Source organism: Onychostoma macrolepis, chromosome 13, assembly GCF_012432095.1.
Source record: "Onychostoma macrolepis isolate SWU-2019 chromosome 13, ASM1243209v1, whole genome shotgun sequence".
NCBI lineage: Eukaryota > Metazoa > Chordata > Actinopteri > Cypriniformes > Cyprinidae > Onychostoma > Onychostoma macrolepis.
Window position 1 is genome coordinate 11,390,663 of NC_081167.1, and position 27,185 is coordinate 11,417,847.

Below are 27,185 nucleotides of genomic sequence, written 5' to 3' on the forward strand. Positions count from 1 at the left end.
AGCAGACCACTACGATTGACTGATAATAAAAACAGCTCATCAACAGAAGTAGCTTATAAATATTTTAATGTGTTATTTTGTCATAAATACAACATATATATTAGAAAAAAGCATCAGTCACAGGAGAAAACACGAGTTACAGTAGTTTTGTGCAAACAACACTCAAATTTAGATTTTCCACAAACTTTTGTTTAACCCCTTTAAACAAACAAACAAATAAAACAAAAGTTATTTAAGAACTTTTGGCACTTTTCAAGTAGAACCATCTGAAATCTTATTCAGTTAAGATATCAAAGATTTCATGAACTCTGAGCACTGGATATTCGGAAACTGAGGTAAAGACTGGGGAATCTATATGAATCCCACATTTTGCCTCTGGGTCAAAAAGGTCCAATGTTTCCCCAAAACGCCAATATAAGTCCTTATGGGTGCATGTTTAGCTTTGTGCAAATAACTTTTAGCTAATAATATCTATTTTTAGCTATTTCAATTTTCAGGCTTGTCCCCAGCCATCCAGCAGCAATTGGAAATCATTTAGCCCTTTAGCTTGTCCTAATTTTACTGTCGCCCCCGAAGCACAGCACGTTCATCCACAACACAATGCACTAAATGTAGGCCGGTTGTGATGGACGTTTGAAATAAAACTGGAATGCTGGTGTTGCCAACTCTACTACATACCTGAGAACACGAGACATGTGCTGTCTGAATATTCAGCCTCTGGTTGGTTATTAAAACAACGATCAGATTTAGGGGCTGGACAAGGTAAAAAGTTTTGGTCGGGAACAAGCCTTCAGTGACCACTGAAAGTCAGAATATTTATCTATAATAATAAGAGTTTGCCACCAAAGGCAATGTTAATACTAAAAAAAAAGTGCTTTTCTTTAAAAGTTTGACCTTTTGGAAAACCCAGGCCGGTTTGCATTCAGCAAAACAAAATGAAAACGACATAAATCTATCCCTCCTATCTGAATAGCATTGCAGCCGCAAATTGAAGATTATTCTTGACATATATATTCATGTCATAAACCTTTCCACCAAACTCTGTTTTATTCCTCTAACCTCAGCTCCACGAGCACAGCTGTGTGGGCCAGAGGGGGTTCACATAATACCAGGAACTGCCTCTGGAGGGCCTCACTAGTGTCCTCTGCGATGAGGAGCAAACGCCAGATTCACAGTGCTCATCTCTGACAAAAAGCCCACGTTTCTTGAGTTTTACACGGTGGCCCTCCAGTGCCTTTCTGTTACTCGGCAGACCCTTACTGGCCCTTTACACTTAAATAGACAAACAACTCTTCATATCCTTTCACCAACACTGGCGCGTGGCTCTGCCCGGGGATGCCCCTGCTCTCTGCCAAGACTCTGCAGTGGCAGCCAAATATCTCTCACAGGAGAGAATCTGCTTCGCCTGAGGAATACTATCATCTGGCTCCAATTTAATTGATTTCACAGCATTAGAAAAATAGAATTTGCAAAGATAAATCACCTTTTTTCCAATATGAAAAATAGATCGAACTCTTGCGATTTCTTGGTTGTTCCAGTTTGGTGAAAGGCATTTCAGTTAGCATAAATAGAACTCGATAAGACATCTTAACACATGCGTATAGTATGTGCTAAAAATGGCCGCTACTTTGAACTACACATTATATAAGTGTTACGTAGCCCTGTACCCATTAAGGACAGCTGCTGTGTAGAACCCGACTAATAGCGACACCACCAGCTAAATGAGCGGTGTGTGTGTGTGTGTGGGGCACATCGGTGATTGTGTTTCAGCACTCGTGAAGTGACTGCTTACCTCTGAGGCTCTGTCACCTATTAGTGAGTAGTCGGTTTCCCTTTGCTTGTCGGATCTACATCTCAGCAACGTCCTTTCAGAGTTTATTCACAACAGGGCGGCCTTGAGTAAAACTGCACTTGCATACTGACAAGGTACAGAAGTGTCAAGAGACATAAAGGCAAAGTTACCATATTAGAAATTTCTAAAGGAACACTAAAAAAGCCCATAGAAACATAAGCACTATGTAGCTCATAAATCTCCACAGTAAAGAGTGAATATGGCTTGGTGAAAGAACTGCTAACCATGTAGTGTATTAACACCGGTACAGTATATTGCAGCACAGAGGAGACCAGCAGTGTCCGGGTTTCTTTGGAAGTGCATCCCTTTAGTAGCGCTGTAATGGTTTCAAAACATTACTTTTAAGGCTTGTCTTGTAGACAAAAGTTCAAATGTGTGTGTATCTACACACAAGACACTGCTGCTCTCCTGCTGTGTGTGATTAGTCCAAGTAAACATGCATAGAATGACACACACCCCAAGATAGAGTTAAAATACGACCGACCGTAATACCGAACGGTACGGATCTAATACAGTACAGGGGTGATATAAGCACACTAATTCTGCTTCTGCCATGCTTTTGTACCAGCACACGCTTGGCAAGCATGGGTTTAACACACCAAACCAATCCCTGGTGCTACAAATGAACCCAACACCAACAAGTCAATCTGATTAAGAACACATAAAAACTTCTAATAAACCCTCCATCGTACCCTGATTCCCTAACCCTCTCAAAAAATGGGGACTTGAAGCACCAGCGTGTCAGTTAATGACTTTGGAATGGCTGAAAAGAGAACTGCAGCACATGAGAGATCCTCAGCCCTGATCCACACAGCGGGGGTCGATAGATTGACAGAGGCTGACTGAGGACAGGTGCAGTGCACCTGCCTTTCCAGATGCACACGGCTGGAAATGAGCCTTCTGTTTGATCACTTTCAGCCTCACTGACAAACTTCATTACGATTCAGCTCAATATGTCTGCTAGGCACTGGAATTACAGTAGAACAACCTTCACTGCAGGGAGCTTCAGCACTACAGTATGTACACTGCGGAGAGAGTAATGATCTGGGCATCCCTTGCAGCCTACATATAAGCCTCGAATTTCTGTTTACCTTTTTTCTATAATACAGAGAAAATATTGTTCTTTACAGGAATGTTTTGACACATCTGAGGCTTTAGTATTGCTGTTTTACACAACAGCGTTTCAGCTTTCTCAGGGCGCTGGTACTATTTACAGTCATGGTATGTTGGGCAAAGGATCTCTCATTAGGCTGTGATATTTCTTCCTGGCTGTGAGCTAAATCCTCCCCATCTCTCAACAGCAAATCCCTCATTCTAACATGTGAAATGGATGGTTTTGAGAGGGTAATTGGATAGTGGACGTTAGTGATTGTAAAGTGACCCTCCCCTCCCTTTCCCCGGAAAGTGAATTTGTCAGATGAGAGGATTAGGGGTCGAAGAGGTCAACATGTGGCTGCAGGTCCACCTCTCTGTTGAAGTGCTCAATCTCCTTATTGGTCTCTTGTACGTATTCATCAATGAACTGATCCATCACTGAACACACACATGTAAGGAATCAACAACAAGCGGATCACACAAACACATCGGTTCTGACGAGAACACAGTAATATTCAATACAATATTCAATATCATTTTTAATGCTGTTGGTTACAACTGAGAATAATTTTAAATGATGCCTCAGTGTGTATAAATGCATTTACATTAATACACTTTTAATGAAAGCTTAGCCATGCAAATGTGCTGCTTTTCAATGCTGCTGATCAAACATTAAGCCTACTTATTGGATTAATAATAGTAAACATCACCTTCCTGTTCGTTTATATACACATTGGAACAAGTTGGGACAAGAAATTATTGTCTGTGGTAATCAACAGCATGCTACTGTTGCAGTATGCAGACATTAGGTTAAATGTTCACTACTGTTCAAAAGTCTGTGGTTGGTAAGTTTAACATGCTTTTAATGGAAGTCTTTTATGCTCACTAAGGCTATGTTCACACTTGGCGTCTTTTTTAAGCTGCCAGCGTCTGTTTTACATTATAATCCTATGGAGTAAACCGTGTTTTCAAAAAAGTCCTGAGCGTCTTTTTCTGCAGCTCAGAGCGTCTTTTCAAGTTGAAAAAAGTAGAACTTTTCTGAAAAAAAAAACGCCCTACGTCAAGCGCCTTTTTGACAGCTGACCAATGACAAGCGAGTGGTGAGTCGTTTCCATAACAACAAAAACAACAAGAAAAAAAAAGAAGATAAGCCGGTAGATAGATCGTACTAGTTTCGGAGCACAAGGAACAGTATGAAACCGTGCATCATGGACTCCTGGACTAAATTGTTGGAAGCACCATACAGTTTCCTTCCCCGTATAATGTCACGCTCCCACAAACGCTGTTGTGAACCGACGTTTCTGCAGCACACAGTGCTAGGCTACCGTTGCAGCTGTTCTTATAGCAACAAAAGACTATAAGACTATGGCTATTTGTAACCAAAACGCTGCCTGCTTTTTATTTTACTAAAAAAGCGCTCGTCAACTTTTTCTAGTCAAAAAAGACGCCAAGTGTGAACACGCCCTAAGGTTGCATTTATTTGATCAAAAATACAGTAAAAAATGTTTTATATTTTAATACGTAATTTATTTCTGAATTTTCAGCGTCACTACCCCAATCTTCAGTGTCACAAGGTCTTTCAGAAATCATTCTAATATGCTGATTTGAACAGTATTAATTTAAAATAGAAATATTTCGTAACATTATCTTTAATGTCACTTTTGATCGATTCTAATGCCTCCTTGCTGACTAAAATCTTACTGACCTCAAACGTTTGAACGGTAGTGTAAACTTTACCACCACATCTGGTTAAATAGTTAAACTACAATTTAAAGATACGAGGATGGAAGTTTTGCTTTTCTCCAAAGAAACTGACGAAGTGATGACCATTGTAGAAGTAACCGGGAGGGAGAGGATCAAGGTGTCTTTTCACCTAGAGACACATAAGATGAAAATATTTAGATCAACTATTTGCTTTGTTGCTAAATTAATGAAAAGATGCGTGAGCACAAGTGTGTCTGTACTCACATGAATGCATCTGATCTCCTGTGTGGTGAGCGTCCTCTTATTCTTCTTGATTTTTTTTGCAACTTTCTGTGAAACACAAAAACATTGACACGTTTAAGCCCTACCCCTCAAATGTTTATGATTTAATTAAAATTTCCTTCTCTTATATGCAGGAATCTGCGCCCACAGAAGTCTGCAGAATTGCACGTAGTTCATAAAATTGTTTATTAACTATTTTGGGTTATATGATAATGCTTTCAGCTACCAATATGTTGTTGCTCTCAGCACACATTTTACTATGCTTAAATCAATGTTTATTCCTCCCACAAAATTAGGGAAGAAAATATGGAAGAAGTCTGTGGATTCCACCTGCTCCCACCTATGAGAATTTACCTGTTTGGCACAATGCCGAAGCCAGTCTTTCAGCCCCTCCTGGGTGAGCCCCACTCCGTGAAACATTAGATAACAGTTGTTTGTTGTCCGTGGGCCATGGTGAGTCCCCTGATCAGGGGCAATGGTCACATTCCCACTGATAGAGTTACAGTTTACCACCATCTGTCTGTCATTGTCTACAGTGAAAACAGACACCGCATGCAGTCAGATACACACACACACACACACACACACACACCCACTTCAACATGCTGCACACTAATTTATCAAACATGTCATCAAACGGAGCTATGTCTAGCATGGCGTGCCAACAGCCATCCATCCCATCAATCACTCCTCTGCAGTGTGGACTACGACTCTGCACTCTACAAGCAAGCAAGGAGTCAAACTTGAAAACAACTGATCACAATGCACTGAATGTTAGGGGAAAAAAATCAACTTACAAGGATCTGAAAATAAATCACACACCAAACCGAACGTAGGCACCAAAAATCAAAAGATTTCCATAACAAAACACAGATGATTCATGGTGATAGCTAGGCATTACAGATGGTGTTTCGGACCGTATGGGTCCTAAATGAACTACACTATCTAGCGTGCTGGTACTCAGGCACTATTAAATCACTCAGCTCTCTCCATTCTGTCAGTCTGCCCACTCTCTCCATGCAACTACACCACAGATTCAAAGGAACAGAGAACAGTCAAAAACCCTCCAAAAACATGTGACCACAGGAGGAAACGACTGAGAAAAAAGGAGTGAAAACAGATGTGTGCAGGCCACATCACTTTGAGGAACCAGAGGTGAGAGTCCTACCGTGTGGCGTTACCCCACAGGCCCCCTGCCTACTACTTTTCATAGAAAAATCATACATTAACTACACAGACAAAACCAGAGCAAGAGACATCCTGGAATCAAACAATGCACATTTATAGACAATCATAATTGATTTGTGACTATGTCACGCTGTATAAAACCATAAAAAAAAATCATATTAAGACAGATTGGAGGGAGGTTATGGAGATCGACTGCCCTACCAGAGAACAGCACTTTCCCACTGATGTGATAGATGTTTCCTGTTAAAAAGCTGGGTTTGAGAGAGGATTTCAGAGCTGAGAAAAGAAAGGAGACAGAGAGACTTGTGAGTTGTGTTGACTTTGATCACTTACTTTTGACAGTTCCATTTTTAGCACATGATCGTACAGCATCCTTACATATACTGTCAGCAATCACTTCATAATTAAACCCTCTTGAATATTTATTATTGATGATTAGCCCTCTCACAATTATTACATAATCACCTGATCACAATTATTTGATCAGATTGCTATGATTTAAAAGACCTCAATCATTCTGCATGTTAAATTACAATCATATACTGGCATCAAAATAAAGTCATTTTAAGTAAATATGCCATTAAATGCACATTTTGTGCCCCTTTTTAAAGCATTAGTGCATTATGGAAAATTCAATCATCTTAGGAGGTGTTCTCATCTCATTGCAACTGACCCCATTTACTTTCTTAATCTTTAATTAAAACATATATTTTAACAGAACCATAAAGGTCTTCTTTAGTGCAACATGAAGGTTTAAGGGTTTTATCCATAGCACCATACAATGCCATGTGAATAATTTAGAATGGAAATAATGATAATAAAAACATCTGTCTGTGTTATATTAGTGTTATTTGTATACTATTACAGTATTTCATAATCTTGAATTAGCTTTTAGTTCCTATTTAGCTTTTTTGTTTTAGCAATTAGTTTTAGTTGTAGTCATTTAATTTAGCTTTAGTTTTAGTAATTCAGCAATTAAACACTTCAGGTAGTTGCTAATGCAACATTTGTGTAATTTTAATTTTGATTTTGACAGTCTTATGGATGATGATAAATAAATACACAGATGCTTACCTTTGCAGCGCTGCAGAAATAATGCTTTTTCCAATGGACGACTGAACTCAATGCAATGCTGAGACATAGACAATGATCCACTTCCAGAAACAAACCTGCCTTCCCACCTGAAACAATACACAGTATAGTCCAATATAGTTAAACATACATCTGTGTGTACACCCACATGCTGAAAAGAGCAGAGAACAAAAACATTACCAGCCAGGATACAGCAGGTATCGTGCATTGATCATATGAGATTGTGAGAAACTGCTGTCATTCAGGATAAGTCGTATATCTTCAGTCCTACAATACAAAAAATAATCGCTAAGTAATATTATATAATGAGTATATAAGTGAGTGTGTATGTCAGAGAAAATACCAATGTACAAACCTTCTAACCGCCCCTTTCTCTGCTGAGATAAATGCAGTGCTGGGATTGGCAGCACGGATCAGCTGCTGCATGTGTTTGAGAAGTGGGTGCTTCTGCTCAGTAGTCAAACCCGTGAAGACAACATTGCTGACGACGCCTGAAAGAGAAACTCATCTAAGGAATCATTTTATCCAAAGCCACTTACAGTGCACTTATTACAGGGGCAATTCCCCTAGAGCACTGAGGTTAAATGAGGCTGCTTTAATTAGGGGCGCACTGGTGATGTCTCACTGTCTTCATATACTCAATACACTTTGATTGATATTGTTCATATCAGATGGAAATGATCAGGGACGTTGTTAAAAATACTGCTGGTTTCTAACCATGGGATTCTTCAGAGGGATATGCAGATACAGAAAGTTGCTGAACACCAATTAAGCATTGTTGATATGTAAATTTGGTTCGTTTCTGACAAATTTTAGTTTTAAAAATGCACTTCATCGAAGCAAGGGAAGTTAAAATTCTGAAAATTATGGTAGGTTTCATAGCACAAAGAACTTTCAATCTCCAAAGATACATGAAAATTTGATTTCACATGATATGACCCCACAACAGCAACAGATCTGATCATCTATTCTGCATCAGAATTGAGAGAAACTCACCCTGACTGCACTGCTCCAGGAGTTTGGGGAAGAGAAGCCTGTAAAGAGCAGTTTCAGAGAGCTTCAGAGACGACATCAAACAAGGGAAATTACAGCGTGTTAACAGGCCCTTTAGACACTTACATTATAATTACATAATGACATATAATTCTTATTACAGCATTTACAATCTGAATTACAAGTGTTCGTCTGGAAAAGTAGGTGTGATAAATGTCATGTGGATAAACTCTTGCCTGTGTTTGATGAAGGATGTGAGTGGGTTGACACACGCTGAGATGGCACCCACTGTCACTTGGCTGTGAACTTGTGGGTCTGGATGGGCCGTGATTGCCTGGATTACATCCAGCACATCAGTGTACCTACAACACACACAGTAAGCATGAAAACTTCATTTAATTGATTCTTGTATATGATGGCTATGTCTTAGAACAGTCAAGTCCAGTCACCTTTATTTTATACAATACAGAATGATTGTTTCCAAGCAGCTTCATAGCAACAACAGAATCAATGATGCAAACTTTATTAAATATGAGACCAATTTAAATTCTCTTGTAAAGCAGCTCTAACATGACAATAGTGTCAATATTCAGCTCAGTCAGTTTAATGTTGATTCAGTTAAAAAAAACTGTGCAAAGCTTATCAATTCTGAAAACAGTTCAATTCACGTATAAGTAGCTCTAAAGAAGGCAACATATTGTTATTTGCCTCAAGTCCATTCAATGTTCAATAAGCGTCAATGCTGTAAAATTCATCAGTAGACAGCAGCTGAAATAAACATGATCCTCAAGGTTTTGAGACTCAATGTTCATGTCTGCCTTACCCTGGTATAAGCAGCACAACTCTGGTTGAATTCAGATCCGTCTCCCTCTGTTTCGCCAGAAGGCTGCTCAGGAACCGCTGAAGGTGTGACGCACTGAATTCCTCTGAGTCCTCCAGAGCAGGGCAAAACACCTCCCACCTGTCAATCAAACAGTCCTCGGTTTAGGAGCGTAAGGGTAAAAAGACAGTAATGAGCACACTAGAATTCAAGATGCTTTCCATTGAACTCAAAAAGTTAGAATTTCCAACATTCTATTTGGATAAATGCAGCAGAACACATATTCCAAATTACCATTTGGTTTTAATGTTCTTCCAATAGCAGTACAGCAAAAATCATTATGGTCAGAAGTCAGAAATATCATGCACCAGCAATCTGCCACATCCAATATTAAATGTAAAGGTCCTTGCACACCAAGTCCGCAATTTTCATACGAGTTTTTTTCAGGTTTTTTTGTATTCGTCATTCTTTCCTATCAAAATGCTTTCTACGGATGTGAAAACACAGAAAATCGAACCTGATCTAAATTTTTTTAGTGTGTAAACGTGATAGACAACGTGAGGTCATATTTATTTTGTAACGTGCGAAAATTTGGGACGAGTATATCGGACTCAGTGTGCAGTTACAGTTGTAATGATTATAGATATAGTTCATGGAATTTGGATTATTCTTTCACCTGGCGCTATTTTGATTCACTTCCATCATGAAATCACACAGATTCTCCTTATGACTGCCTGGCAAGCCTGCAATGATAGTGAGGACCACCTACACACACAAACACATTTATCTATTATTATTCATATGCTCTGTTTCCTCCAGCATGACCTGTCGGATAGATTATGTATGACTGTGTTACATTTATACACATGCATTTCACCTTTTTCTTGGACTCAGGTTTGATGTTTTCAGGTGCGGTGTCTGAAAACACAGTAGACAAGTGGTCGCTACAGACAGATTCTTCACCCACACTACTGCTGATGGCAAAATGCTGAAGGAACCTGAGCAGAAAATTTGATTGACATCAATGTACATGAGTAAAGCAACAAGCGGTGCAACCAATGAAATGATCAGAATATATGCTGTATATACACGAGACAGTTTGTCATCAATTTGTTGATTTTTCAGCATGATAGCACCATCTTCAATAATGGTTTTACAGTTTTACACCATTTTCAACAGTGGGCTCAATTTTGGACCTCACTGACAGATAGAAACCAAGCAACTGGCAAAATGTCTTGTCAATTGTTTGTCATTGTTATAGCTGGTTAGGTCAAAAACTCAGATTAACAGATTTATCGCTTGACATTCTGCCACATCATCCTAGTTAGGACGGGGTGGAGGTGTGTACGTGTGTGTTACCTGTCCTGCTCTTGCAGCTGTGGATAAGCAGTCTTCAGAACAGCTCTGTGGCTGTTTGCCGCTGGTGTATGTATCTCATGAAGCTTTAACAGCCTGAAGTACCTGAGAGGAAACACGTCATGGGATACATTTATGTGCTACATCATGACACCTCGGGGCTCAAGCACAATAAGATCTTAACAAATCAGGCTGAATGCTGTTGGCTGAGCTGATGCAGAATGAAGTGTAAACTCACATGCTCTTGTGCTCAGGGCTCAGCTGATCGTTGAGGACATGTTGCACTCTCAACCCAGAGTCTGACTTACGCCAAGCTGGCAGGACCTGCAAATCATATCACAACTCATTTACAACCAAACACTAAACAGAATACAACAACTCTGCAGGACAACAGAAACCTAAATGTTCCGCCTGCATATGTATGTATGTGTGTGTGTGTGTGTGTGTGTGTGTGCACCTGTGAATAGAAGCTTTTGTAGCTCTTGGTTCTGGGAAGCAGAGCAATAGCCAGAGAGAAATCAGCACTGTGTAAAGGGAATGGAAGGTGCGGAAGCAGAGAGGTCTGATACTTGATGAACAGAATTGAAACATCAGACAGAGAGCCCTGTGAAAACAACATTACATACAAAGCTAAATTGATGATATATACAGTACCGTTCAAAAGTTTTGGGTCAAAATATAGTTATTTTGAAAACATCTTCTCTTAGTCTCTTACACTCAACAAGGCATTTATCTCATCAAAAATATAGTAAAATTGTGAAATATTTTTACAATTTAAAATAACTATTAAAAAAACTGTTTTCTGCTTTAATATATATATTTTTTAAATGTAATTGATTCATGTGATGCAAAGCTGAATTTTCAGCACCCATTAATTACAACTCCAGTCTTGAGTGTCGCATGATCCTTCAGAATTCATTCTAAAATGCTGATTTGGTACTCAAGAAACATTTTTTATTATTCATCAATGTTCATAAGTTGTTCAGTTTAATGACAGCATTTATTTGAAACAAAAATATACTGTAAAATTGATCAATTTAATACATCCCTGTTGAATAAAATTATTAATTCTTTTTTTTCTTTTTTTTTTATCATTCTGACCCCAAATATATCATGAATGAGAGCATTGCTCACCCCATCATAGAGCTTAATGGTGTTGATGTGACTCATAGAGAGTGTAATGGAGCCGTGATGAGGATGCACAAACAGGATACCCTCAGAGAAAAACACCAGCTTCCCTACGGGACAATAAACACATTAATGCTTATGCACAAAGACTACTTGAATCCATGACCTTCCAGAAGAGAAGAAATCTGACCTTCCTCAGGTGTAGACAGCAGGCTGTTGGAGAACATGTAGGCAGAGTCTCTCACTGTTAGAGGAATGCCCAAATATGTACCATCCTCTTCCTGTTTTCACACACACAGGTTTTAAAGCATATATATAACAGTTAATACAGCATGAGGGAGGAGGTTCAATGGTTTGTACAAACTGCTGCATTGTAAAACTTCACCTTTAGCAGATGTTGAGCCTGTTCAGATAATCGTACATCAGCCTCATCTACCTATAACAAAGAAAACAATGAATCAATTAACTCAGCGTTCAATCAAAAATATCAATCATAACAGTACTGCTAAAATATTATTCTGCCATAATTTATCATGTTTTTAACAAGAAATGCATATTTTGGCACAACCGTGCAGAAAGACAATGAGTGCACTATACCAGCCAGCAGACATGGCGAGGAACTGAGGAGGTGAGCACAGTGAAACAGCTGTCAGAGGAAAGAGCACCATCTGCAGGAGAAGAGGTGCCTTACAATCTCACATGTACTATTTAGCATTAATTAGTACTGAATTAACCTCCAACTGAATACTCTCACAAAACGGATTTTTACCTCTCTGCTGAATGTAAACGCTTGACTCTAGAAAGGACTCAGAGAAAACTACTGATCCCAGGTTTCCTCCACACTGGAGATCTGGGATATCGTGCACCATCATGGACGCCTGTGGAGGAGTCAGCCATTTAATACAAGTTGCAGTAAAATGAAAAGCTGCAGCTGGAATGGAAAAGTTTTATACTCACAGTTTTAACCATAAAGCGACTGTCCTCATCACTGAGGGGAATGATTCTGTGTAAAGGAAGATTGTTTCAAGTTATGAAATACAGAAAGTGGAAAATGTACAATGCAGTACGTGTCAAGGGAATATCTGTGTCTGTGCATAGAAACTCACGTTCCCTCATTGTTGACAGCCTGTATGGTAAACACAGCTTTGGATCTGAATTAACAGACAAAGTAGATTTTCAATTCACAAAGCAAGCACCAAATGTGTCCTATAGTGAGATCTAAATAACTTCACTTTTAATAACCACTGTCTAATGCCATGGCCCATAAGGAATGTGCAAGCTCAAAACCCCAGATAAGTTACACAGATTTCAACAGAGTTGAAACATCTGTCAGTTCTATACATTCTGTACCCCCTGTATGTTTGTTTAATAAATATTTTTGCATAATTTGATCTTCCTATCACATTGTTTAAATTCATTCCATAGAATTCACCCCTAAATCAGCTGAGAGAAGGTCGTAGAAAAAAATATGCAGATTTCTTCTGGGCTCTTTCTGTGTGAGTTGCATACCTGAGAGCTCCCCTGTACTGAACCAACCCAAAGTTGTCCAAGGCCAGCTGAAACGTTTGCTCGGCTACATCCTTTGCCTTGAAAAAAAAAGTGAGCATCATTTTCTATATTGATAACCTGAGCAAAATTCTTAATGATGGCATCATAAAAATACTGTGATATCGTACAAAGGCTCATTCACTCCAAGAAAAAAAACAAAAAAAACTATAATGATAATTCTATTAGCGTCCATGCGAATGTACAGTAACTTTGAGTTTATTTTGTGTTCTAAGTGCGCATTTCAGTTATGTTTATAACATAACTGCAGCACCTGTTTTAAAGTAAGAAGAATTCTGATAGGCTGTTAATGTTTTTTTTATTATTCATCAGCTGGAAAAAAATCTTTCTGAAAGTAATTCCAGCGATATTTCAGCGAAATAATTCTTCTGTGTCATTATCGTTATAGTTCTGGTATGGTGCTGTCATATTTACTTTTGTTCACCAAATTTTCAATCAATTTAATAGGAATCCGCATGATTTAGAATTATTTCATCACCATGTTGACCAACAGAAAGCTGCTTGGTTATACAGTGATTTCTAAACATTAACTGCGCTTAATGTTTCATTACACGTGACAATGGCCCCTTTTTGTCCATAAAACTTCACTAATGGGACAACACCTTATGTGATTTTAAAACATTATGCTTATAGCTATCTTTTTACCCACATTTACTTCCTTTGCCTTTCCCATCTTAAGTTGCCATTTTATTTCATTTGTAAATAAGCTTTGTAATGTAAACCCTACATTAATGTTCATCACAGTTTTACTAAACAAGGCCCCTTTGGTGTAATACTTACTTTACTAGCACTGGAGTTGATGGAGAAACACTTGATTCCTGCTAGTACAGACTGAACCACAGCTGAGTAGATATGTGAAAGCAGCCTGCAACACAAGAGGTCTACCTTTAATACCAATCCAATCATCAAAACACAGTACAGAGCACGATTGGAGTACTTACTGGAGATCTGTGCCCTTCTGCTGGGTGTTGTCATTTCCTGTCAGATTAAAGAAACCAGTAAACTTATGACAGAAAAATGTAAAATTATTTTATTAAAACATTTTCTATAGATACACTTACCTAAGTATGGGACATGTGTGCTTCCGAAGAAATAGGTTCGAGCACAGGCTAGTGGCCCTTTAGGAGCCACACACTGCAGCAGCTTTGAGAGAGGTATAACAAATACACATATTCAATTGTTTTATGTAGAAAAATACATAAAGGAAGTTGAGGTTTCAAGTCATCATGCCGCTGCGTGGCGCTCTCACCATGTGTTTGGCAACACCCCCACCAGGGCCAGTGTTGCGAACCTGGTGGCCTTCAGAAGGGAAGGTGAAACAGTAGTTGTCCAGATCTTCCTTAGTAGAGTGGCTCCCAAACAACACAAACGGCTGTCTGCTTTTACTGGCATACAAACAGTGTAAAATTCATTACATGCCTTACAAAGAGAAATAATTCCTGCAGAATGTCTTTCTTAGAAATAAGAGCTGCTGTATCATATGTAAATACCTCTTGTCTGTGATATTGCTGGAAATAAGGCCATGCGAATAATATGTTCTGAAAGGCTAAAAGACACAGAAAATGAGATTAAGCATCACACAAGGAATCATATCCAACATGTTATTTTCAGTCACTGTTAAAGCCAACATGAAACCACAATAATAAAAAAAAACATGCAGGAGGTGACTTGATTCATTTGGAATGGATTTTATCCATCGGGACCATTTAAGTGGCTGTTTCATACAAGAACAGAGTAAAATTGAGGTTGCAGTCACAAGGCTCGAAATTGCGACCATTTTGGTCACATATGCTCCCATAATTTAATCTGTGCGACCTCAAAATATATTTGGGAGCATTTGTGCGAGTGCATATAATTGCTGTGCGACCGGTTTTCATTTCTCTAAAAACGTTATAATAATAATAATAATACATTTTATTTAAAGGTGCTTTTCAGAGCACTCAAGCACACCGTACAGTAAAGTGATAACATAACACAAAATCCTGACGGCAATACAGCAAATAACAACTATAACAATAAATCATTTAAAATTGATCAGAAAAAGCTAATCTAAACAGGTAAGTTTTAAGGCATGATTTAAAAGTAGTCAGACAGTCACTTTCTCGAATAGATTGTGGAAGAGAATTCCAGAGATTAGGAGCAGCAAAACTGAAAGCCCTGACGCCATAGTGGCTAGACGAACAGAAGGTACAACAAGGGAAACAGATGAAGAAGATCTGAGAGTACGTTTCGGGATGTAAATATGAAGCAAATCAGAAAGATAAGGTGGGGCAGAACTATGAAGAGCTTTAAAAGTGAGAAGTAGAATCTTGTACTGTATTCGATATTTTACAGGTAGCCAGTGAAGGTAGTAGAGAACTGGAGTGATATGCTCGTTCACAGTTATGTGCCTTCTGTGTGCTGATACGGTGACCGGTCTGCCGTTCTATCAAACGTTACATAACTTCATCTTTACGTTCTTAAATTTAATGCAGATTTTAGATTTTAGTTTAATATTAGCTGTCAATCACTCAGTCACTGCTTTCCGCTGTCAGGTGACAGGGAGCTAACTACCGCGGGAAATGCAAAGGGCTGAAGAAGAGAGAAAATGAAAGAAAACACTGACAGATTTCTTTTGTAAACCACCTAAAGTTACAAATAATGGTGCTGGTGATCGCGATCATGTGGGGAATGTTGACCCACCAGCCGAAAAGGCGGCGTAAAGTTTTCGGAGAGAATGGTTGAAAGACTTCGAGAGGCTCTGCTATGAAAATGCACTGTACTCTATGCACTGCATTCACTTTAAAGCCTGTGGGACGGAGTTTGCAGGTAACACTAACAGCATTCGCCATCGAATCTACACATTTTAAGCTCGAGAGCTTGGTTAAATACAGAGAGAGTGCCAAACACAAGAAATGCAGGGACAAGTGTGTGGCAAAACGTTCAGGATCATCAGGTTCAATCGTTAAGGCCTTTAAATTGTCAGGATTCTCACATAAGGGGCTGCGATAATATCATAATTGTTGTTTTAACGATGTGCGATTTGACATTATCGAGTATATTGCAAAAACCAAACCAAACACCTACAGACTACAGAGAGTGCACGCATACATGACGTGATGAAGTCTAGTAGGTTAGACTAGTGCACGTGCACATTTACAGTGCGTTTTCACTGCACGATTCACTCTATTAAAATGCATAACAAAATTCAAGATATGGGGGCTTTATATTATTTCATATAGTTAATATCACACGAACAGTGACGTTTTTTCCTCCAAAAATCAGCATGATTACAAATGTGATATTGATTTTACACAACAGTTCAATAAACAAGAAGTGAATATTAAGAGACTTACGTTGTAGACACCATATTTCCTGTTTGTGCTCCATTTCAACAACAAAAATAATTCCCAAACAGAGCCACACACTTTCGCATCTCTGAGCAACATGACAGTGTTTAATTCCTGAATGAATCAACTGTTTAAATGATTCGGTTCAATCGCAGTGACTCAATTAACAGTGACTTGATGCCACCTACTGGCGATTGTAATTTCACATTTAAAGTATCTTTTAATTTTTTTTTAAATAATTTCAAATATCAGTATTCAACGTTTTATGTTTACAGTATTAAAACGTTATATATATATGTGTAACTGCAGGTTAAATGCATTCGTGTCCTGCATTAAACAGGGTGTAAGTGCATCTAAATGCCACTTCAGAAATTCAAAATTCAAAGATGAATTTTGTTAATACTGATTTCATTTGCTTGATAACAGCCCAAATGTCTTATTATTCTAATTGACTGATTAAATGTAAGAATTTGACTCAAATGATGATGCACACTTTTAGAAAAAATGGCTTAATTGTGAAAATGACCATAAAAGGTAGAAATCAATTTAAACTTATTGGAAAAGGTTAATTTCTATCACTGCTGTGAACTGACCACCACACAGAATATGAAGAATATCAAAATCAGCTAGACTACCAGCACAATAACACAAGCAAAATATCGTCAGATATCAGATTAACTTAGGTGGTTTACGAAAGAAATCTGTCAGTGTTTCTTTTCATTTTCTCTCTTCTTCAGCCCTTTGCATTTCCAGCGGTAGTTATAGCTCCTTGTCACCTGACAGCAGAAAGCAGTGACTGGGTGATTGACAGCTAATATATTAACCAATCTGCATTAAAGTTAAGAATGTAAAGATGAAATCTGTTAATATATAATTTGTAGTTATGGTGCTCATTAAGTTTTGGTGGGTGCTCCTAAATTTTTGCTGGTGCTCTTAACTTTTTAAAGTTGGGAGCACCAGTGCTACCGAGTAAAAAAGTTAATTTCGAGCCCTGAGTCAATTGTGGAGAACTACAATGCCTAAATAGCCATTTAACTATTAGTTAACATTTCCCAGCTCATGCAACCTAGGTGATGTCATCTGAAAGTAAATAAACCATCTTTAATTTCATTTGGACTTTAAATTATGGTAGTGATACTATTACAAACAGCACCTCTGCAACTTGGGCCTCTGACAGCTCCTGCATGGAAAGTGCACTCTCGATTTCCATACTGGAGAACAGACAGCTCCACTGTCTTTCGAAATGCTGAAGATCCTGTGAGAGAGTATCACATCCACTCTTGTATAAGAAAGAAATGTGTGCATGGGCATTTGACAAACAATCAAGCTTCAAAATATGCAAGTGATTTACCTCACTGAGAAGGCAGTCCAGAGATGCTGGGTCCAATCTGCTGTAGACTTGCCAAAGTCTCTGACTAACATCTGTGAGCTAGAAGATGCAAGATATAAACAGTTTCGGTGAAGGATAACAACATGTGTGTTACTTTATTTGCACTTACACTAGTATCAGTCATATTATATAGCATTCATGATTATTATAAAATGTATATATTACCCATAAATCATGTAAATGTCATAGAATATAAATTTAATACCTTATATTTCATGGTGAAAAACACTCCAGCCCCAATTCCTTCCAAGGCAAATGCCTGAATGATGGGCCATTTTTCCAACATGAACATGTCAAACTTCTGAACATGGCCTATGGACAATATGAATCAACTGTAAACATTATGGTTAAAAGTACAATGCTTTTGCAATGCCTTCATCAGTGTATCACATGCTTACCATGTGAACTGTAGGGAATTCCGATGCATCGGCAGTCTTGAACCATGGATACAAAACTTGAGATTTTAAATTCCTCCGCGACCTCTTCATCCTCATACTGAGAGACAGAAAATGAGAAGAAAACAACGAAAATAGTAATCAGATGAATGTGTGTTTTTTTTACATGCTTTTTACATCATCTAACACTCGCTTAAAGTTAATATGTAAGAGAACGAATAATTTGACAACACAAATGTAATCTCTAGCAAAATTAATATTTTATAATTTATTTTTATTTTTTTTATAAGATTTATATTTTATTACATTATTAGACATATAGACAACATTTGTTTATATTATATACATACTCAAAACAGTATAAAATTTTAATATCTGCCATCACATGAAAATAATTATCAGCCTATTCTATTAGCTTGAATTTTAATATTTGTGCATCCAAAGTAGAGATGTGAATATCATGAAAAGCAGTGCTGTAGATCATTACTTCTGTCTCGGTCAGACAATGAAGCTGCAGATTCCTCCAGTGAGATACATAGGGAAGCAGGTACCCATAATTCACTGGGTTGCAGTACAGATGCACACACTCCGCCTTAATAAGGATGATCACATCTAGGAATAAGCAAACATACAATCAAATATATGTACAACAAATACGCCAAGAATTCCAGCCAAGAATAACTAATTGCAATGAAAGTGCTTTTTAACCCTATTAGTGAATATGAATGCATATGTTATTGTTGTACCATCCAGCACTTCCTCTGGAAAGTCCTCTGGGATCTGCTCCATCTCAAAATGGTTGTGTTTATACAAGCCACAAAAAAGGTAGCTGGCCAGCTCGCTGCAGCCTTCATTGTAGCGGCTGTCAATACCTGAAAAATCAAACACAGCATATTACTTACAGGTGACTCACTGGAGCAAGTCATCTCCGCCTGTCTCTTTGGAGTAAAGATCATATGAGTGAAAGAGCACAGGTGATATTGATTAATTAACTCACCCAGGGAGCAAAGGATGCCATCTGGAGCTGTATTAACATCATCCCTTAGCAGAGCCTGGACCTGCCGTAAGCGGGAGCAGCTGCAAGAACAGCATTGCATTACATTCACTGAACATGGTCCAGGTAATAACAAAACAATACAATCATGCATTACATAAAAATAGGAAGGAAGGACTCCTTATAAAACTCGTGCAGAGAAACAGTTCACAAAAATGAAAATTCTGTCATTATTTATTCACCATCATGTCTGTCCAACTCTTTATGCAGCTCTTTTACATACAAGGACACTTGTGTGATCAAGGGCTGTCAAGCACCAAGGACACTATAAAACACCATAAAAGTAGTTTATATGACTCATTCACTTGGCCTATATCCCAAGTGCTCTGAAGTCATGTGATATATGTGACCCTGGACCACAAAACCAGTCTTAAGTGTCAATTTTTCGAAAATGAGGTTTATACATATACTGAATAAATGAGCTTTCCATTGATGTATGGGTTGTTATGATAGGACAATATTTGGCTGAGATACAACTATTTGAAAATCTGGAATCTGAGGGTGCAAAAAAATCAAAATATTGAGAAAATCATCTTTAAAGTTGTCCAAATGAATTTTTAGCAATACATATTACTAATCAAAAATGACGTTTTAATATATTTACAGTAGTAAATTTACAAAATATCTTCAAGGAATATGATCTTTACTTAATATACTAATGATTTTTGGCATAAAAGTAAAATCTATAATTCTGACCCATACAATGTATTTTTTGGCTATTGCTACAAATATACCCCAGCGACTTAACCCTTTAGGCGCCAGGGTTTTTTTGAAAAAATGCTGGATTTTGACATCAAGATTTCAAAAGCTTGTAGCTTGAAAGGGTTTAAAGATAGAGATCTACTGTAAATTAGAAAAATGTTGGGCATGACCTAAAGTTTATGTGGGGTGTAAATATACTCATCTAATTTGCATATTATGATGTCATCAGGGGGCGGTCCTCTTGAATTTCATAATATTCAGGAAATAGTAGATATTGAATTGATATTTGAACTTATTTGCATGGTTTTTTAGGGTTTTTGTCTTTTATCCTCATTCCACATGATCAGGAAAGAGGAAACCAACAATAAAACAGGAGAAAGTACTAAATTATTACTATATTACTATACTATGTGTAAAACGCATGTGAACAGTAGCCTACTTTTGATCAGTTCATCAGTAATATTCAGGAAATAATAGATATTGAATGGATGTTTGAACTTATTTGCATGTTTGTTTGTTTTTTGTCTTTTTATCCTCATTCCAAATGATCATGAAAAGAGGAAATCAACAGTAAAACAGGAGAAAGTAGTAAATTATTACTATATTACTGTGCCATAGTAAAATACATGTACCTATTTTTTTTATCAGTTGACCAGCTATCTGCCCAATCAGGTATCTAGGTGACAGTTTATAGTTCTTGAGAGTATGGTACCTCTCATTGCATGGCACAGTGCACAGACCTACCCTTCACTGACTGCACCTGTACTGTCTGCCGGCGGCCCTTTGAGCGCGCGCGATCAGAAAAAAAGTCGCAGTCTGGCCGACCATCAGTAACGCGATGCCTCTCCTATGGACACTAAGACCACGTCCACCCCTGCCACCCTCATCCCCGTTGGGCAAGGCTCGAAATTATCACTTGATGGTGCTTTGTGAACATTCTCGCCATTTACGGCGGCGCCATTGCGCATGCAAAGATGTACCGGGAGATGCGCGATCATTAGACGGCCGATCGTCATTTCCAAAGGCAAATATTCCCCTTCAGAGTCAGAACAGGCGAATAACATTTGCAACACGTCCTCACAGTACAACTTTTTTGAAACACTGATTCATTAAGATTCAAAACATTTACAGATCTTTTTTTTTTTTTTTCAAATCTTTGATACGTTATGCTGTTTTGAACCTTGGTTTCAAAGTTTTCTAAAATTCTGATGATTGGCACTGATCTAGTAAAAGAGTGCCTAATAGTTTTAAATTATTTTGGGACAATAATGTAGGTTCAGTTTTAATTAAATAAATGTTAATACTTATGCATGTATAATACAAAAAGGAGGATGATAGTTATTTGTTTTTAATTGGCCTAATTTGCCAAGGCCTGCCTAAGGACACACAAACAAGCACAAGAACACAATAAAATAATATTTATTCAGATCATACAGGACCTTTATATTTAATGGTATTTAATATTTGTAGAGTATATTTCATATTTATTTTATATTTTCATAAAAACATTTGCAATTGGTTTGTGAAAGGTGTCACTTAGTGGTTACTATAAACTGTTGTTTGGACAAATCTGAGAGAGGATTCTTCAATATATTTCATTTTCTGTTCCACAGCCAAGCCAAAAGTGTAGGAGTGTGGATTGACAAATTGAATAATGATAGAATTTTCATATTTGGGTCAATTATTCATTTAATATTATCAAATAATGTGCAAAGAGTCCACAGGCGTATTTTCTTGAAAAGAGGCCACAAAACGGCTTTTTATCCGAGAATGATTGTGAGAAACATGATCATGGCCCTCCCTCCATCCCCCAAATTGGCCATGATATCATATAATGGCAACGCTTATGTAGACTACAGCTATACAACGTCAAGATCAAGATTTTTATTACTGTACTATTTATTTTCATATAGGTATATTCAATGCAATACGTGTAACTAAAATGGATGTACAAACAAACATTACTTTGCGTGAAATGAGATTTGTCTCGACAATTAATTCAAATATCACCGGTCATACTGAATTTACCATTGAATTACCGAATGAAGAAACGATTGATGCGACGTTTTATATTCAAGGCATAGCAAAATCTATATTTTCAAGTTCATATTTAACTAAAACCCGGGCGAACGGATGTTTACAGTCTTCCAGTGCTGACACCATCTTGGAAACGGGAGAAGTGTTTCAGGGGATCAGAAATCAAGCGAGAATAATGGTTTCACGCTGAGGGGTGGGCGGGGGCGCTCGACAATTAGCTTAACGACAATTATCTGCTAGCTAATTACATTTTTATTGAATAACTGGTAATGCTAGCATCTTATTACACGGAAATCTCTTCTTTTGACACGATGTCTTTAGATGGAGGAGGCGCCCGCGGACGGTTGGCCCGCGAGCCTCAGCAACGGTCATTTCTGCTTGAAATAAAAACATCGTGCCTATAATATAACCGGCACGGAAATAAACGACGGAAAATGATAATTACCTTACGGCAGCGGTCATTATAGGAGATTTGTTTTTCCTTATAGCAGTCATGGTCGTTGTTTGGTATTTAGAAAGCATTTGGAGATCTGTCACTATTTCTATTGCGGTTAGTCTCCATAGTAAGCAACCGATTCACTGTAGGAGAGAACAACAGACTAGAGCGCATAGGAACCGCGCATACCATCTTCTCAAGGAGGGGGGAAGTCGTTATTTTCAGCTTTGCACAGTGTTCGAGGACAGACAGTGTGCTATCCCCTGATGAAAATATCAACATTGTTTGTTACAGTTATTTATCTGTTTGTCATAAAAAATGTTTATGAATACATTTATTGCAAAATCAAACAAAAGAATGATACGTTTGCCTCCTCCTCCGCTGCTGAGGTCGAAGGAAGAAATATGACCAGTGTCTCGTGCAATCCTCGAGCAATGTTATTCTCGGTTCAATTATTTTTTTATGCGAATAAAAAAAAAAAAAAAAAAGTTTTTACACAGCAATAAGGTTTCAGGTTAAGAGTGATTCCAGTTCTTAAGACTGATCCGCATTTATAATATGTGTATATTAATCTTATAAATTAGATTTATAAAAGAACATAAATAATGCAAATGCAACTTTCAACAGTTTTTGACTGCTTATTTTACCAATTCACTTCAACATGTTTCTGTTTGAAATCCTAATTTTATAGCTCATTTAACACTGTGTTTGCTGTTGATCAGCCACTGTTTCAAAAACTAAATTGATTAACAAACCCAGTTGATCAATTAAACCCCTGAGCACAAGGGTGAAATATCTTTTAATTAAGCACATGCAATTGTTTAGGAAAAATACTGCTATATGCATTCTGTTGTATTTTCTATATGCTATTTGTAATAGTTTTGGTTTGTTTTATTGTCATGAACTTCAATTTGTAATGCCACCTTTTGTTTTGTGTGACATTAGCTGTTGAAGAAGGCTATTACGCATTCCATTGGTGTTATCATGGGGATTCTTGACATGTTTATTTTTCTTTCCTTTTTTCTCTAATCTGTCCTATGAGAAAGTTGTAAGAAATGTCTTGATCCTTTAATGTTATCGAAAATATGGATCGTTTGTGGGGCTAGGAGATGAAGAACCACACGCAACATGTCAGTGTAAAATTATCAAGCCTACTTATTTGTGTAGGTCTGAGACCAGCAAAAATAGAAAAACAGGAACTTCGGTAGATGGCTTTGTGTGTGATAACATGAAGATAAAGACCTGGCAGGCAGTTTGTTGAACTTCCCTTATTATTCCCTGCCAAAGACTAAAACAAAGACACACTTGGACAAACACAAGCCTTAAGACCAAATTTTGTTATCCAGTTTATTGTTACAGTACCTTTAATTGGCAAGCACATGCACTTTAGGTGATCTAAATCTCCCTTGAGACCGTATCGGGATCCTGGTAAAGGAAATGCCCTGGTTAGATGGCTGGGTTAAGTCGCTGAGCAGACTCAAGTTCGCCTTTGCTTCTACCATAATTGACTAGAAAGAAAACATCTTTACTGAGCTCCTCCACAACATTTTACTTGACATGTTTAGTGAACTTGACTACTGCTCCAGAAAACAGGAACACAGCCGTTGGACAGAATTCCTGCACTGGACCCTTAGGAATTGACTTCCTTTTATGAAGTATGTTACTTATCACTGTCTGATTTAGACTGTTACCAGCTAAGCATCGCAACTAGCTAACACAGTTAACCAAAATCAAATGCCAACCATGGCAGCAGCTGTGCATGTTCAAGACCTATAACTTGCTGAAAGCAATTGCTTCCCTCATCTGACAATCTTTGCAAAAAGCATGCCATGGTTAAAAGAAAACATATACATTTGGATGGCAGGTCTTCTGTTGTAAATGTACAGTATGCCTCTTGAAATGCCTCCTAGATCCTGGATATTGTGTTAGGTTCTGTAAATACTGCAATATGCACTTACCGGCCACTCCATTAAGTATGTACATTGTATTACATAAACACTGCATCATATATATTTGCAGTATTTTATAGCAGGTTTTGTATAACACACACACACACACACACACACATACATACATACAAATACACCAAAGTTGAACAACAGAAGACTGGAAAAAGCTAACAACAGGAAACTGAGGCAACAGTTCACATGGGCTCACCAAAATTGGACAACAGAAGATTGGGAAAAAGTTGCTTTGTCTGATGGCTGTAGATTTCTGCAGTGACATTTGGATCCCAGGTGAAAAACAAGTGCACTTCCATAATGTACTTAAAGTGCTCTATTTTCGCGCGCTAATTTTGTACTTAATATACTAAAAATGATCCTTTAGTACTTCTTAAGGTCAACTTAAGGTCATCTAAGTGTACTCAACTGTGCTATTTTGAGACACCATGAATATAAACTAAAATTCACTTTTAACATACCTTTGTATTTAAAAAATGTATTTAATTACCACTTGTAGTTGTAGTACACCTGAATCCATCTTTCATGCACCACTCAAGTGTACTACAAGTGGTACATTGTGGAAGTGTACTCATTTTTCACCTGGATGGTAAAGTCAGAATTTGGTGTAAAAGCATAAATCCATCCTGCCTTGGTTCAGTGGTTCAGTTCAGGCTGCTGCTGGGGATATTTTTTTGGCACACAAGTACCAACTGAGCACTGTTTAAATACCACAGCATACCTGAGTATTGTTACTAACCATGTCCATACCTTTATGACCCACAGTTCACCGTCACCAGATCTCAATGCAATAGAGCACCTTTGGAATGTGAATGGGAGATTCGCCGACTGTCTGAAGTTATCATATCGGTATAGACCAAAATCTCTGAGGAACGTTTCCAGAACCTTGTTCAGTCTACACCATAAAGAAGTAAGGCGCAGTTCTTAAGGCGAAAATGGAGTCTTATTTGCAAGGTGTACATATATATATTATTTTTTTATTACATTTAAAAATGTAAAGTGTGGTTTTGGACATTTGTATTCAGAATACAAAAGTGGACAAATACTTAAATACTCTTTGTAAACAAGAACAACTTTAGTTGAACTTGACAAAAAAAAAAAAAAAAAAGGCATGTGCAGCATCATTATGTAAGTACTGTTTAATTTCCATGTTCACTTCAGATAAACACGATTCTTGTTGTGGGCCCATTTCCAGAGGACTGGACATCCCTGGAAGAGGGGAAGACAAGAACCAGAGCCAGCAGGAGGAGTATGATATACTGCATGTTACAAAATGAGGTAAATGTATCAGACTGTAAATAAGGGTACTTATCCCAATAGAAATACATGAGAGGGTAATGTTCTTAATTTAAATCATTGACACATGCAGGGTTTTTTGGTTTAATATCCATAAAAGACATTTATGTGAAGAAAAACAGGGGAGAGAGGTAAAGGTCTGGCTGAAGAGCTTTGGAGAGGAGGCAGTAATATTCCTTGTCATCCTGTCAATAAAAGCTGGTTATCAAGAATTTATCAAGTAGTCTTCCTGAACTGGAAGAACTGGAACATGTTGGGTGGGCATTTGACCAGGAGTTTACAGAGAACGTTTTCCTTTTCATCCATTGTAACCACAATAGAAATCTATTGAATCTAAAGAATATACAGTATGTGGCCAACAGCCATAATGGCCTGCTGGAAACAATGGAAGTTTCCTGAACACTGTTAATTATAAACAGGTTGAGGAGTTATTATCTGGCATCCAAAATGCTTGCAGCCTCATACAGTATAGGGGTTTTGCAACACCGAAAACTGAAAAATATTCTCCTCAAAAGACCTGACATGGGCTATTTAAGTTAGAGATAGCAGACATTGCTACACCGAGTCTGTTTAATATACTGTTTTGTAGATAGATTCCGTTAGGACAAGCCGTTAGATTGTACTGGCATGTCATATATAAATAACTGGAACAACATAAGTGTTTCATAACTCAGATTTAATGAAGCACTTAAAAAGTCTTACATAACACGGCAAGCAGTTTATCATTGCAACATATTCTCAAATCCACAAAAGCGTAACATCATGCCGTTGAACTGTCAGAACATGTGGAAATATTTTATTTATCTATCAGTGACACAGATCACAGCTCTTATCAGCTTGATGAAAATGTCTTCTACTTCCTCCTAAAATTATTTCTTAAAAATGCTGATAAATAGCAGTTTTGATATGCATCTGTGTAAATGGCAGGTTTTTATTGCTCATTTTTTTCAAAATGGCAAATACTGACAAAATAGCTTTTGATATTGCTCCTGTCTATTAGCCCAGTGAAAGGACGTAGAAATAATATAATATAATATAATTTTAGAAAAAGCCTTTTATAGCCACAGACTGTGAACGAGTCATTGCTTGTATCTTGTATCTTTTCCATCTCAATTTTTCTAATTCTCCCTACTATGGCATTAACTTGTCAGCACTAGGACAACCACAAATGATTCTGTATTCATTACATTGGTTGCTTGTCTGTTTTGGAATCAAAATTACATTTTTGGTTTCAGATTTTTGAATAATTTGGCTCCTCTTCTTTAAAACTTGATGAGTTCTTTTAAACCCATAAGAAACTGTAAGATCAGAAAATCAAAAATTACTTGTCATGCGCAGAATGAGAAGCAAACAAAAAAGGTGATCAAGCTTTTAAAATAATAATGGGTCTAAAACTGTGGAATGGCTGCCTATAATCATTTGTGTGTTTAAATATTGGTAATGTCTATATTGTTTGTAATACTGGTTTATGTGTAAAGCACTGTGGTCAACTTCAGTTGTTTTAATATA

General features: G+C 37.6%; 1 protein-coding gene across 1 annotated transcript; it reads right to left on the reverse strand.

Annotated features, from left to right (window-relative positions):
• Positions 1–49: 49 nt before the first annotated feature.
• Positions 50–22,587, reverse strand: dnaaf9 (dynein axonemal assembly factor 9). Its single transcript, XM_058795753.1, has 37 exons — positions 22,429–22,587; positions 19,188–19,267; positions 18,937–19,062; positions 18,678–18,802; positions 18,194–18,290; positions 18,001–18,107; positions 17,757–17,834; positions 17,559–17,660; positions 14,567–14,622; positions 14,326–14,461; positions 14,138–14,219; positions 14,018–14,054; positions 13,857–13,941; positions 13,020–13,096; positions 12,617–12,661; positions 12,468–12,513; positions 12,280–12,388; positions 12,108–12,178; positions 11,896–11,946; positions 11,701–11,791; positions 11,517–11,620; positions 10,840–10,986; positions 10,621–10,706; positions 10,386–10,487; positions 9,904–10,024; positions 9,703–9,791; positions 9,030–9,167; positions 8,443–8,568; positions 8,210–8,247; positions 7,569–7,704; positions 7,394–7,480; positions 7,196–7,302; positions 6,323–6,397; positions 5,288–5,463; positions 4,916–4,981; positions 4,727–4,820; positions 50–3,385 (listed from the first exon to the last, which is right to left on the reverse strand). The coding sequence occupies exons 1-37, from the start codon at positions 22,503–22,505 to the stop codon at positions 3,279–3,281; spliced, it is 3,477 nt and encodes a 1,158-aa protein (XP_058651736.1). The 5' UTR covers positions 22,506–22,587; the 3' UTR covers positions 50–3,278.
• Between the last annotated feature and the right edge of the window lie 4,598 nt (positions 22,588–27,185).